The sequence below is a fragment of the Mauremys mutica genome, chromosome 6 (assembly GCF_020497125.1).
Source record: "Mauremys mutica isolate MM-2020 ecotype Southern chromosome 6, ASM2049712v1, whole genome shotgun sequence".
Classification (NCBI taxonomy): domain Eukaryota; kingdom Metazoa; phylum Chordata; order Testudines; family Geoemydidae; genus Mauremys; species Mauremys mutica.
In genome coordinates this window covers 96,904,349-96,919,182 of record NC_059077.1, presented here as the reverse complement: position 1 = coordinate 96,919,182, position 14,834 = coordinate 96,904,349, and the positions used below count along the sequence as shown (strand labels likewise).

Genomic DNA, 14,834 nt, shown 5'->3' with positions numbered 1-14,834 from the left:
CTGGCAGGGGCACTGGGACCTACACCACCACCTATGCACAGATCAGAATGGAGAGCAGAAGGATGAGGGTGGTCTGGCAAGGGCTAGTAATGGAAACAATGGGATTACAATTACACATATTCAATGGCAACAGCTGCCCACACATAGGGTGCACAGAAGTAACAACATCTATTTCAGCTAGATGCTTGATCCACACATTGAGGGAAATGGATTTAATCTCCATACCTCTTGTGTGTGTGTCTCCTTGTACAATGCCTAAGAGACTGTGGAGCGTCTGTGTCATGCACTTATAACTTAGAGGCTGCAGAAAGGTCTGGTGGGGAGAGGGAGAGGGATGTTTGCACCACACCCCTTTCTTTATGGGTGGATGCGAGGGGGTCCATAAACTACAAAATAGGCGGTCCTAAAACTTCTGTTGTAAAATGGGTTCATGGTATGAAAAAAGTATGGAACCACTGATCTATGGAAATTTGAAGGAATGCCACATGAGATTCATGAGTCATACTACAGAACCTTTAGGGGCTAGAAGAATTTAGCAATGCCCCTCATCACCTACAGGTTTGAACTTGGGGCCTTTAGATCTAAAAAGTGAGCTTGTATTGCTTGAGCCATTAGCATGGAGTCAGCAATATACTCAAACCTCTATGAGGTCTAGCCACTAGAGGAGGGCAAAGAGCCACACTGAGTTAGCCTGAATTACATAAGAACACAAGGCCCGACATAAACAAATACAAACCTATTTGTTTATCTTGCTTTTACATCTAAAGTGATTCTTCATCCTCCTGGTTTTTAACTGCTAGGCGTCAAATTGCTTGATGGCTATTTTTAATATCCACAGTGACTAATTCTTATACTATGCAACATTTTAAAGTATTTAAATGTTTATATTATATGCCTATTTTTACAGACACACACCTTCAACTTCAGCACACCTTTTACTTGGGATAGAAATTTGTTAGTAGGCAACTTCTTGGCATCAATCCATTCTTTTCAATACATTCTGTTCCTCAGGAGATCTCCACTTATGTTACACTTCTGCTCATATTTAGGCCAATTAAAAAATTCCCATTGATCTCAGGGAGAGAAGGATTGGACCCCAGACCACAATTCAGTACTGACATAAGTGGATGCACTCCCAGCTCTTCAAACAGGGCTCTAAATTAGGACCTATGCCCTTTTATTTCTAAAATTTCAGCGCTCCAGTCTCTCTACTCTCGTCTCCATTATTCAAATAACCGAAATCCAGAATAACTTTTGTTGCCCCCTAGGGCAGCTTCTGCTTACAGCAGCTTGGGTAAAGAAAGGTCCTGTCAAGTGCTTTAGCAACTTGGACTAAGAAAAGATAGGTTAAATTTACCGCTCTGTCAGACTGAGAGATCCTGGGTGACCCACTTAAATCGCTGTGCCTCATAGAATCATAGACTTTAAAGGTCAGAAGGGACCATTATGATCATCTAGTCTGACCTCCTGCACAATGCAGGCCACAGAATCTCACCCACTCACTCCTGTATCAAACCCATGTCTGAGCCTCAGTTTCCACATCTTTAAAATGGAGAAAGTACTTCCTTACTCCACAATGCGTTTTTTAGGATAAATTCATTCACATTACTGAGGTGTTTAAACATGATAGTGATGTGCGCTGCACAGATACATAGTACATAAAACCCTCCAAAATTGTAAACAGTATGCAAGGAATGGTCTTAACTAATGCATCATCCACTAACAAAATAATTTCAAACAATTTGAACTTCAAACGACGTCTGTTTTATTCCTTCTGCCACACACTAATGTCCCTAAATATTTTCCTTTTCTATATTATTCTTTCTCCAATAATTTAGATCCCCAGGCCACAACAGCATGGTAGCCCATGCTTAACTTTACACACGACTAGTCCATCAAAGTCAACAGACCTATTCGCGCTTAAAGATAAACGTGTTAAGTGCTCTGTTGGATCAGGGCCCTGTTAATCCTTGAGTGCTTCAGCCTACAAAATAGGACTAAAAAAGAGTCTATCATGGGTGTAGTGTATTTAGAGACTACTTTAGAACACTAGTTTTAAAGAAACCATGACTCTCTTGATAATGACTTCACATATTCCCCAGGCAGGCTCATGTAAAGACAACTGCATTTCCCCCTGGTACTTTTGCATCCTTATTTTTCCAGTTGAGTATTTTCAAGGATGTGATCATTAGGAAATCTCCACCCACACCATACTGCACAATCACATAGGTATATTACAGAATCTATTTTCCCTCTGATGCACCAGTGTAGGCCACTGCTGAAGGCAACATACTGTGCTTGATGGACCAATGGTCTGATGTGGAATGACAAATCCTAGGTTAGGTTTGTCAGCAACTTGTGTGTGTTAGATTATAGACCACCTAAGCAATTTTTTTTCTCCCTCTTTTCTTCTTTGCATGAAGTGCTAGCTTATAAAAAACAGAGGGAAAATATTGCAGGTGGTTGTCTGTAACACATGCTGTTGCCACAGAACTTGAAGCAAATTCTCCACAGGGCTTCACACACCTGCAGAGACTAAAATTCAAAGAGATATGGTGGTCACATAGCTTAGTTGCAAGGATTTTGAACACCTTGAGAAACATGGAGTCAGAAGCCATGCCTTTCCCCGATCAAATATGATCCTGATCATGTCATACGCACTTATTTAAATCGCAATGGGTAAGACCTCTGACTTCAACTCACTGGTGAGTGGGAAGTAATAAGTGATTTGCAGCCTGTACTGCAGCATGTCACTGGGTACTCTGGTGGTGACAGGCCAATATAATTCAACAATTAGGACACCCAGCATGAGCAGAGAAAGGTTCTGTTCCAAACATAAACAAGGCTCTTTTAAAAATACACACCAGGAACAGCTGTCAAGGAAACATAGGTGCTGGAACTAGGGGTGCTACCGGACCCTCTGGCTCAAAGTGATTTCCATCATACACAGGGTTTACAGTTTGGTTCAATGGCTCTCAGCACCCCCACTATACAAATTGTTCAAGCACCCTTGCAAGGAAATACTAAACAAACAATATCTGCATTAAAATTAACTGCCCAAAACCCCCAAAGAGGACTCAGGTTCTCTTATTTTTTCAGCCCTTTTGAATTACAGCAAGTGCTGAGAAGGGGAGGAGACTTGTTTAAATCATGCTTCAACTGCTATAAGGTTCTGTAGCTGGCACGTGGGTATGGGGAGAAACCCAACCACCCCTAGAACAGCATCACTTGCTACTAGGGTTGCCAATTTTGGCTGGATGTATTCCTGGAGATTTCATCACATGACAATCTTTAATTAAAGGATTAATCTTTAATTCCTGAAGACTCCAGGCCAATTCTAGAGGGTTGGCAACCCTACTTGCAACCTATCCAGCTTTTAGATGAACAATTCAGAAGTTACCAATATTATAGCCTTCTGCACCAGGTTAAATCATCAACACTCAAAGGATAAATAATTCACTTGAAAGCACTAGATAACGTCACAAATTGCAAGCCATTTGATCCAAGCCATCTTGCACTTTCAATACACAAACACTGAATACAGTAATTAAATACAACACAGTGCATTTCAATATTTCCTTGGGCATAAGATGCAAATAAATACAACACAAAACAGATACACCATTGAGCCAACCTCCTCTTCTGCCTTCCCACCATAACAATCTGTGTACAGTATACAGCAGGTGGCCAATTTGTTTTTACAGCCTTTAAGCTCCAAGCACTGCTTAATATGGGCAGAGCCTTTGATCAAACAATAAAAAAAAGAGAGAAATCACTGTTGCACACGGGTCACAGTGCATTTAGTAATTTATACTGCACCCTGCTTCCTCTCAGAAGTTACCATCTTTGAATGCACACAGTTGGCAAAGATGACTTTACTGAACAAACTGAAATTAAAACATCCACAATTTACAGAGGAAAGAGCTCCGCTTGCCCCTCCCACAAATAGATACAATGTCTAGATATTTAGATCTGGAAGAAAAGCTAGCTCCTCTTCCCTTCTAAAGATCCAGGGCCAGAGTCTCAGTGCGTCTTCAACAAAGCTACACCAGATTACATCATGTGAGGATCTGGTTGAGACCACAGGCCCTTACTCTGACCTACACTGTAATCTCGTTTGAAAGGCAGAGAGAAGACTTTGCACAAGGAGTCAGAAATTGCTCTATATGTTAAGCACCAGTGCAAAAATGCATTAGCATTTAGCAGCAGGAGCTCTGGACTACTGGCGCCAAGGGAATAATAGCATGCATTGATGCTAAGGTTTTATTAGAACTTGTGTGCACTTATCTACACCACACCGCTTTCTAAGATCCTCATATCTGTGAATGCATAAAAGATGACATATTGTTTTCTTAAGAGGCATTGTTCCACACTTCTGCTGTGAAAGTATGAGAGGTTTGGCTGATGGACTACTCATATATTTAAAAAAAAAAAACCACGCAGCTTCCGAGCTCAAGCAAACAAGTGTTTCAGTCTAAAACACGGAATGGAAATTTTGACAACTGGTGTATTGAGGGAACTTTATAGCTTGATAATTACATGTCACAATATAAAAAGGGTCCTTTTCTCCAACAACTGCCAGTTGCTTTAAAAACAGACTCTTATTTTTAAAGAAGATAATAAAACTGACATAGTAAAACAAAATGCTTACAAATTAAACCAAAGCTTTTTTTTTTTTACTCAAACATATAGATTGGTAAAGGGAAAATCATTTAAATCATATCCTTAGTAATACAAGTAATATTTAAATAGATTTAATAGTGCTGCTCCAAGCCAATGAATTATGAGTTTAAAACCTATTAAAATGTAATGTTTTTTTCCTGAGCTGAGGGGAGAGAGATTTAAATCCACTGAATTTTAATATTTCAGCTTGAGCTGCAGGAGGTAGAGAAAGTCCAAATGAACTATTCCATCAGCACCATTCAAGCATGAACATTTTAATCAGTTTTACTTCCTTGGAGTTCTCTAACACAGTTTACGCTGTCATTCTGAAAGCACTTAACACAGAGAGTGTGAAAAACCACCAAGGCTTGTTATTGCCTTCACAATTGATGGCAAATAATTTTGCAGACTTCCTATCATTAAAATGTCACTGCTAAAAATGGAGGTTCAGCATATCTTGTGCTAAACTGCTTTTTCTTTGAACACCATCACATACCTGTTCTTTTTGGAGTTTTGGTACATTTCTCTATGATAAACAAGCATATGAACAGTAGCCTCCATTTCTGTCTTACTACCTAGAGTGCAGTTGAACATATATACAATTTTAAATATGCATACTAAAGAAACCAAAAACAGAAAAAAAATAATTATTCTGATTACACATTAGTGCTTTTCCCCTTTATTAAAATGCAACTACATTCACACAGCACGTTCTGATTACACAGAATAATGGATTAAAATATTTTAAAGAAGTTAGATGAGTGTTTAATAATACAGGAAATGAAAACATCATTCCTAATTAGATCACATTACCGATTTAAGACTACAATGTGTGTTGCTCCAACAGTATGATCTTGCCGTTTATAATTTAAAAACACAGTGGCACATGACAAGATCAACTGGAAACAACATTCCTTATCCCAACAGTGTGAACATGGAAGGGTTCAAATTGTTCAAGAGAACTGACTCAAAATAAGATCTCTAACCAACAATATAGACTATTGAAAGCATCATTTAAAAAGTCTGCATTCATTTAAGTTTAAAATATTTCTCTGGTATATTTAGGATATCTAGGTATTTTGTCCTCCCACAATCCTTCACCATTTCTTTAAAAAAAAAAATTATACTTGTTTCAATCTGTCAACAGCTTTAAACTGAACATGACCTGTGAAAGAAGTCATTATAACCGTGTTTCATTCCATTAAACACAACTAGCTTATTGTCAAGAGAACAAGCAGTCTCTCCAGGTTCCAGGCTCACTTCAGTATTTTGCATTTAAACTGCATGGATCAGTGATTTGGTTCATTTACCAATGAAGATAGAATAATACTGCAAAGTTAAAAAGGTGCTTCATCAGATTTCATTAAATCCGAGTACATTCATGTAAAAATATATACATGAGACTCAAAGAAAGAAACTCAGATAATCTGTGTACATTCGTTTTTTTCTTGTGCCATCCTTAGCTCTCATAGGATCCAATTCTGAAATCCTAAGCCACAGTCCACCATTCAAACCAAAAAGGGCTTTTGCCCTGGGATCTCAGTATACAGTAAGCATTATACAGGGCACTCAGTATACAGAAACTTAATATCCACAATTATATTTTAAAAATTTTAAGTCCAGTACAACTTCAGCTCAGAACTAAATGGTTATTAAAAAGATTATTTTTTTAAAAAAATTGTAAACAGCCACTGAGTAGTGGATCTTTTTAAAAACACCACAATGTTACAACAACAGGAACTCCGGCAGATATAGCAAACTGCAAACTAACACAAGACAGAGCATAACTAGAGTTTTTTTAAAAAGACCTCGTATGTTCTAATTATGTACTTTGCTTTTTATTGGTATGTTCTTTAAGTGTGCCAGAGTTTTTCTAGTGCTACAGTTATAATTTTGCTTTTATTTTCTGTGCATATAGATTTATTCATGAGTATCCAAACACCTAATATTTATGCTGATTTGATAACCTTGCTATCCTATTCAATCAGTTTTCCTAATAAATTATATCAGATTACTCCTTTTATATAATTTAAGCCACAAACAAGACTTTTTTTATCAGTAATACTTCAGTTTTATCAAAAACTACAGAGATCCACATGAAATATCCCCACCTTTCCAAATCAAAAAAGTGTACAAAAGAAATACAGTAAATACAAATTATTCTTTGTGGGGAAGGTAAATGGGGAGTTATCTTCTTCAAGCCACAAATTACAGCCTTTATGAAATCTGGGACAGGTAGAATTTCAATCAATCTGAAAAAGTAGGATCAGACAGCCTTGGACAAAATCGGAAATTTAGTTCTGTCCTTTAGAAAAGAAGATCACCAAACGCTTGAATAAGCATCTATTTGTTTATACTCAGTGTGTGTATTTCAGTGGTTCATGGAAAGCAGGATAAACTTTAAATAATAAGCAAAATCTGCAACATCTGTAATAATGCCACAAATTTTACATTAATACCTGATTCTCCATATTATAGATTCTTCAAGAAATGTAATGTTGAGTGTCACACACACTTTATATATATACAAATTTATAAATAAAGTATGCGTATACATGCAGGCACACACAAAATGCAATGCACAGAGACATGCAGCACATACACATCTACCTTTAAAAAAATCTTTTGCAACTTACTCTATGCAAAGAATGTTAATAGTAGGCAGTATTTTGGTTAGGTAATGAAAACTAATTGGGAAATTATTCATCTCCCACTCTCCCCACTGGAGCGTAAAAGACATACAACAAATGTTATTCATGAGTCTACACGACTCGCTCTGATTCATCCCCTTCTTTCCAAGGGGCACTTCACAGGCAATAAAGGTTACTCTTTTCCATTTATATCTTCTAATTGACTACCAGTATATTCTTGTGGTCAGAGGGATACAAAATAGAGTTAGAAACAGACTATTAAAAACAAGCTACAATCAGACAACTGCTCTACACTACCGTCAGCAATGATCAGAGAGTCCCGATTTCCTTGTTAAAAGACAGAGGAATAATTGAAGCAATATCTTCACTTCAGATTGATTATTTGGCGACCCTTAGCCACATCTTCACTCAGCAATTTGAATTTTAATGAAAGTAAATGGAATAATTAGCATTTCAAAGTGTGTTTGATACACTGAATAAAAAAAAGGAAAGACTTCTGTATAATCTATACACAAAAGAAAAAGCATTTTGGAGGGGGTAGAATACGGAAAGTACAGTTGTAGAATCTTCATTAGAATAGCTTAAACAACTGCTTGCACCAGCTGCATAATTATAGATGTGAATAATGTGCTATTAAGCTATGATTTCTCACCTTTATTTTATGCAATGTGAACAGCCAATATTTAATTGTTTTTCCTTTCCTCTTGAGTCATAAGATGTAAAAATTATGGCTGCCCAAACTCCTAAAACCTTGCAGGACTTCTACACTATGCTATGCTGTTGGCAGAAATGTTTCAGAAGAGGGGCCCTGTATTTTTCAGACAAATGGGAGAATGGCACCAATCACTTCCTTTGAGAATTGTCATTTACTTGTAGATTGGGGGGGGGGGGAGGGAGGGGGAAGAGGGGATTTTTTATTTTTAAAAAGTGAGTTACAAAGTGGATAGTCACTATTTTTGGCCACCATGCGCATGGACCCGGGGGAGGGGGGAACGGACCTTCATTCAGTAGCAGTGCGAATCAAATGCTACCTATAAGGTAGTTACAGAGGCAGACTGAACAGCACTAAACAAAATGAAAAAAAGTTTAAGTTTTACTTTAATAAAAAAAAACCCCAACTCTAAAAGAAAAAAAAAAAGGTGATTCCCAGAGGGATGGATAAAACAGTTACATCATTCACCTTATGGCCACGGTTCAATAAAAGTTTTTAATGTAGCAAACAGTTTTTATGCAGATTAAGTCAGACTACTTAACTTCACTGCTGTCCACAACTTTTGCTCAGTTGATGGAGCAAGTTTTTAATTTTAATTTTTAAATAAATAAAGAGCTAATTACAAACACTATTAGAGCTAAAATGGAAAGACCACATACCCCAATGATTGCGTTCAGTTCTGCCATGGTCACTTGCTTGGCACGTTCCACAGCCTGCACCACTTGTTGCTGGTGCTATAAATGAAGATCAGAAACAAAATAAAATTATTTGCTTTCTAGTCAATTAAGCACAGATTTTCCTTTTTCCCACCCCCCCTCTTTCTTTTTTCTAACCCTTCAACCACATGCAGGGCTTGAAATAAAGGTTCTCTGAGTAGACAGTAAACTGCTGTGTGGATGTGTGAAAGGAGGTAGAAAGGAGAATTTTATCTAAGTAACTACCTGCCTAGACGCATACCATAGTCCCTCTTTCGCCAAAGTGAACTGCTCCGCGACCTGCCTTTCTTTTATTCATCGGGGCAGTGTGTTCTTTTGTTGAAAAAGATGCTTCATCCTAAAACCCAGGACCTTCTCCTTACAACAATCTTGTTAAATAAAAGATATGTACTGAAAAGGAAAGGAATGCATTTCAGTAGTAACACTGCTTCCTCATCACAGGAAATGCAGATTCCCTTTCTTGGTACATTTCAGAGCAATTCAATCATGGGACGGAAATTCAAAATTCCATTCTCACTTCTGTCAAAGATGTGAAAGTTAATTATTTCAGTCCCTAAAAGTGTAAGTTTTAATAGTTTAAACAGTTCCATCAAAAACATGGTCTAATTAACAACACAGTTTAGAAGCTTCAGCCGTTAGATTATCTTGCTTTGAGTGATGCTTTACTTCTGTTATCAGTTAGGATGGCTACATCCTGAAAGTTTTATGGGATATTTATTTCAAAACATTCATTTAAAACAGAATCAGGTCCCAATCCTGCACTCAGATCCATATTTCAGTAGCCGAGCCTAGCTGGAGCTGCACTGTGCTGATGAGACTACAGAAATGAAAGCCATACTGGGGGGGGGGGGCGGGAAACACACATGCACACACTTTGGAGATTATGGTTCCCACAGTATAGGCTAACTGTTGATGTCTCTGCGTTTGCGCAGAAGAGGGTTCAGCCAGATCTGAGGCCTTTATGGGGAGTATATTGTTCTCTGATCTATAGCCAGAGGCTGAATTGAGTATAGTATAGGCGAGACCTCACATCACAAGGATGCACCAGGTATAATAGTGTCTTTATGCTGTAGTGGAATAGAAGACTTTGAGATGTCGGCACTGAACTGTATTTCAAAACTAAGATCCAGATTTTCTGATGTGCAGTTTGGCTCAGCACACTGCAGGAGATGGGGTGTGTCAGGATCCTATTAGTTGTCATGATTTTTAGGACCAATTTGCATACCAAGCGTATGCAGGCTGCAGATAGCCAGAGTGCAAACCACTCCTCTGCCTCCCACCCACCCCCCCCTTCAAACAACACCACATGCCTGTATTGGGGTTGGGAGAAACAGTTGGTTCAGGAGCCAAATATACTGGTTCTAGACCAGCTAAGAGTGCCCCATCACCAGCGGCAAGTCTCAGCTGTCCCAATCCAGATGTTTTCCTACCCTTTTGTGCCACAACAGCTGTGCACAGAGGCTGGAATGCAAGAAAATCCGACCCTAGGACTCTAGGCACAGCTGTCTGAAATTTTGAAAGATTTCAATGAATTTAGGTTTACATGTACACATTTGATTTTTTTTTAAAGGAAAAATATTTATATTCTTTTTTTTGTGTGCAAATTCACCTCCTCTCCCCCATCCCAACCAGCTCTCACCCAGATATAGTTTCTAGCAGAGAGTCAGAGGTCAATCCCAAATGCAACTGTTTATTAAGAGTTGGGGGACGAGAGAGAGTTTGATCTGTATTAAGAGAGAATACCATGGACAGTAGTAGAAAGGATGTTTACGTTAAAGTAGGGATGTGGCACAGAATTAAGGTTGATGTAGGAATTTTGGGGTAGATCCTGTGCAATTCCCCTTTAAACAGCTTTGGTGACATAAAGGAGACTTAAAACAGCCCCCCAGAGAGCTCCCTCCACACAGGGGTAGCAAAATTGCAGCATAAGCAACATTACGTTACCCCACCATGTAGGGGAGAGAGAGCGAGCGAGAGCACAACAAGGGAAAGCTCAGGCAATTGTGGGAAGACACTGTCAGTTACAACAGTCCTTAGTGGCTTCTCTAACTTGTACCAGGGGCCATGTTGCTAGGGTGACCGGGTGTCTGGTTTTCAACCGGAACACCGGTCAATAAGGGACCCTGGTGGCTCTGGGCAGCACTGCCAACCAGGCTGTTAAAAGTTTGGTCGACGGTGCTGGGGAGCTAAGGCAGGCTACTCCCTACTTGTCTTGGCTCCATTCTGAGCCCCGGAAGCAGCCAGCAGGTCCGGCTCCTAGGCGGAGGGACCACTGGCTCCGCACTCCCACTGGCCGGGAACTGCGGGCAACAGCAGCGCGCAAGGGGCGGTGCCTGCGGGCAACGGCAGCGAGCAGAGCTGCGGTGCCCAGGACCTGGACCTGCTAGCCGCTTCCAGGGCAGAGTGCGGAATCAGGACAGGTAGGAAACCTGCCTTAGCCCCACCACTGTGCCACTGACTGGGAGCCATTGGAGGTAAGCTCACATCCCAACCCCCTGCCTCAACTTGCAGCCCTCTCCTGCACCCTGAACCCCTCCTCCCCAGCTGGAGCCCTCCCCTACTCCTACACCCCACCCCCCTGCCCCAGCCCAGTGAAGGCAAGTGAGGGTGGAGGACAGCGAACCACCAAGGAAGGGGAAAATGTAGTGAGCGGGGGTAGGGCCTCGGGCATTCAGTTTTGTGCTATTTGAAAGCTGGCAACCCTACATGTTGTCCTGCAGAGGATCCCAGAATTTGAAAGGCACAAAGGGGGCTTAATGCCATTTTGGCTTCCCCTTTCCTCTCCTAGGCTGTTCTTTCCACACTGAGGCAGAGAACAGACTCTGACCCTTGGATTTTCCTTTTTTTTTTTTTTTTTTAAACTTTTGAGCATTTTGTTTTCTGAAGTATTGAAAAAAATATACGAAAAATATAGACACACACACACACAATTTCCAAACAACTCTGGCAAGAGGCAAAATCCTCCTCACCAATACTACAGTAAGTACTAGTTTTAGGGTGGGGAAAACTTAACAGGAGATGTAACTCCTAATATACTTCTTTAAAACCAACATTTCTTCTTATACACAAGCAAATAAAGAAGATTTTCTTCCAATTATAATAACCAGTTATTTTCTTCAAAAAGGGTTCTCTCTACCCTACCCTGATTGTTTCATATTGGATTAACAGACTGGGCCAAGGAATCCATTTGCCTACCATGCCTGGAATTCAGACTAGTATCATTATTCCTTTTTCTATTTATCCCTGTGTCTTCTCATCACCCTCTCTTCTTGCCTCTACTGAGCTGTGTCTACACTACCCACCATCACACCACCACCAGTGGTGATAACAACAGAGACCATACCATAAAAAAGGCACAGGCATTGCTACCATCATGCTGATTAACCCTGAACAGAGGGAGTCCAACATGGCATAGTAGTAAAAATGCCTGTGCTCTATCTACTATGTCTCGCTCCCACCACCAGGGGAGCTACACTAGTGGTAATGAAACAATGAGAGATCCTCCAAAACAGACTAGTGTGTACAAGGCCTAATTTCATCCTCCACTCCAGCATTGGTAAACAGATGCATTTAATTAATCTACAGCAAAACTTGCTGAACTCTTCACTCTGCAGAGCCCAGCTGCTCTGTCCTGTTCTTGTGCGCTATGTGTTCAAAGGAGTTGCAGACCAAAATGTCAGAATGTAGGTAGTTTCACTATACATGTCAGTTGTACAGACAGCACAAGGGAAGAGAACAGTGCAAGAGACACTAATCCTGAGCCAAAAGCCAGAGACAGATTTACAAGGAAGGTACAGCACACACGCCACAAAATGGCTAGACAAACTACTAACAATCCATGCAGCATTTGCTAATATAAATGCCTAATACCAAGATGGCAGAAGCAGGGGTGAAGCCCAGAGCCTATATTTGAAAATATTTTTAAAAAATTAATAAATGGTATTCTAATATTGTTTAACAGTGTGATTAAAACTAATTACTATTAATTTTAATCGTTTGACAGCCCTAGTTAAAATTAAGTCAAACTTATTATAACCTATTAACTTAAGTAGAAAAAATATTAAGCAGTACAGGTTTGTTGCCAAGTTTTAAAGAAAGTTAGACCACTGAACTCGTGGAAGTCACTGGCTAAGCACTTCAAACCAGAATTTGTTGATTTGCTAAACCAGCTTTTGACAGCAGTGGCCCCTTTTTCAAGTACAGACAAAATATTTTCTTCATTTCAGTTCAATGGCTAGTACATTCAAAGTTAAGAAACCAATTGGGAGCTGAAAAAGCAGGAAAGCTTGTTTTCCCCTTCCAATCTATGAATAAAATCTAGATGTGAGAGGGTGAGATCTACTAGTTCTAAAATATTATAGGGCATGGAAACCAGAAACAATCTGTTCAATTCACTAACTATAGATAATACATCCTTTGTTAATCAGTTTTAAATGCAAAACAGGTTGATAAACCTTTTGATAAACATTTTTTCTTGTGCATACAGTAGTTTGAAAGTAGTAGTATTTAACAAAAATAAATTTAAAATACTGTTGTGCATTTGTCATTGAAACTGAATTGACATCCAAATAGAGCTTGAAAAAAGTCACAAGAAAAAAGTCATCTAGTAAATAAGAAATGCATCATTCACCATTTTCTAACAGACAAAATGTAAAAATTAAAAATCAATAAATATAAATTAAGCTACCTAAGTGCTTAAATAAATGTTTATAGATACAGCATAGCCTCCTGGTTAGGAAAAGATATCAAATTTAGTGTAAAGGATATCTTTAGTTTCAAATCAACATGTTTTAAATCAACCATTAACCATTTAATTACCTATTTAACAAACTATTTTAACTAACAAAAAAAATCAACTTCGGGGGGGGGAGAAATCACTAAAAAGGACAAATGCAAAACAATTAAAATTGATTCTTTAAATCAAGGTTTCCTGCTTGTTGATTTAAATCATGATTAAAATCAATGATTTAAGTCTCTTTGATTTAAATCATTCCACACTTCTACAATGCATCTTTATCAAGAGATCTGGTGATTTTGGTCAATCTCTTGCATCAAACTGAGTTACTGCAAACCACTGATTCCTTATGAAGCTAACTGGAAAGAAGACAAATTAACCTGGTGCTATTATGGGGCAATAATGTTGCCATCAATGCATGTAACCACTGTATTTTGTTCATTTTCCCCCCAGGCACAATACTAAAGTGACTGGTCACATTTTAAAGCTACTATTCCACAATTATATTGTAAGCAAAATGTGTAAACAGCATAAGCACAATGTATATCAATTCTATATTAATCTAGATCAGCGGTTCTCAAACTGTAGGTCAGGACCCCAAAGTGGGTCGCAACCCCATTTTAACAGGGCCACCAGTACTGGCTTTGGCTCTGGGCCCCAGCAAGTCTAAGCCCAAGCCCGAGGGCTTCAGCCCTGAGCAGTGGGGCTAAGGTTACAGGCCCCCTGCCTGGGGCTAAAGCCCCTGGGCTTTGCTCCCCTGGCCTGGGGAGGTGGGGCTTTGTTGGTGGGGCTCCACCCCCCACCAACCCCCAGGGTGGCAGGGCTTGGGCGGGCTCAGGCTTTGGTCCTCCCTCCTGGGGTCCTGTAGTCATTTTTGTTGTCAGAAGGGGATCACGGTGCAATGAAGTTTGAGAACCCCTGATCTAGATCATGAAAAACAGGATTTAAAGACTGAAATTATAAACCAAATTAGCAAAAACACTCAAAACGGCTACATCTAGGTGTGCCAATAACACATGATTTTAACAGATATTAGTATTAGGTAAAGGCTATGCAGTTACTAGAAGTTCACCACTTCAGCATAAAGACCTTATTTTGCTCAATCAGTGGCATTTTTAAGAGATTTTTTTATTCCTATTAAAAGCATTAAAATTACATATGCTTATACTTGCCCCCAAGCAAGACAAATTGGCACAGTGACTTTTTGGAAATGTTCCCTTTGCTCTTTGTAAATGCATGTAAAAAAGGGGAAATTCTGAAATTTATTTTGAACCTCTTCATTTCCTTTTTAGCCTGTAGAGCTTTGACACTATGGAACATGCACACATAAGAAGGTATACCGCTTGACAAATGTGTGG

At 39.3% G+C, this 14,834-nt stretch overlaps 1 protein-coding gene across 7 annotated transcripts in view; it reads right to left on the bottom strand.

The window, feature by feature from the left end:
* Positions 1 to 14,834, bottom strand: part of TLE4 (TLE family member 4, transcriptional corepressor) — a 114,774-nt gene that overhangs the window by 60,261 nt on the left and 39,679 nt on the right. For 5 of the 7 annotated variants that reach the window (XM_045021299.1, XM_045021300.1, XM_045021302.1 and 2 more), the window contains one exon: positions 8,685 to 8,759. The exons of the other annotated variants lie outside the window; for them this stretch is intronic. In XM_045021299.1, the coding sequence (XP_044877234.1) occupies positions 8,685 to 8,759 (75 nt within the window). The remainder of the gene's footprint in view (positions 1 to 8,684; positions 8,760 to 14,834) is intronic. 7 annotated transcript variants of the gene reach the window in all.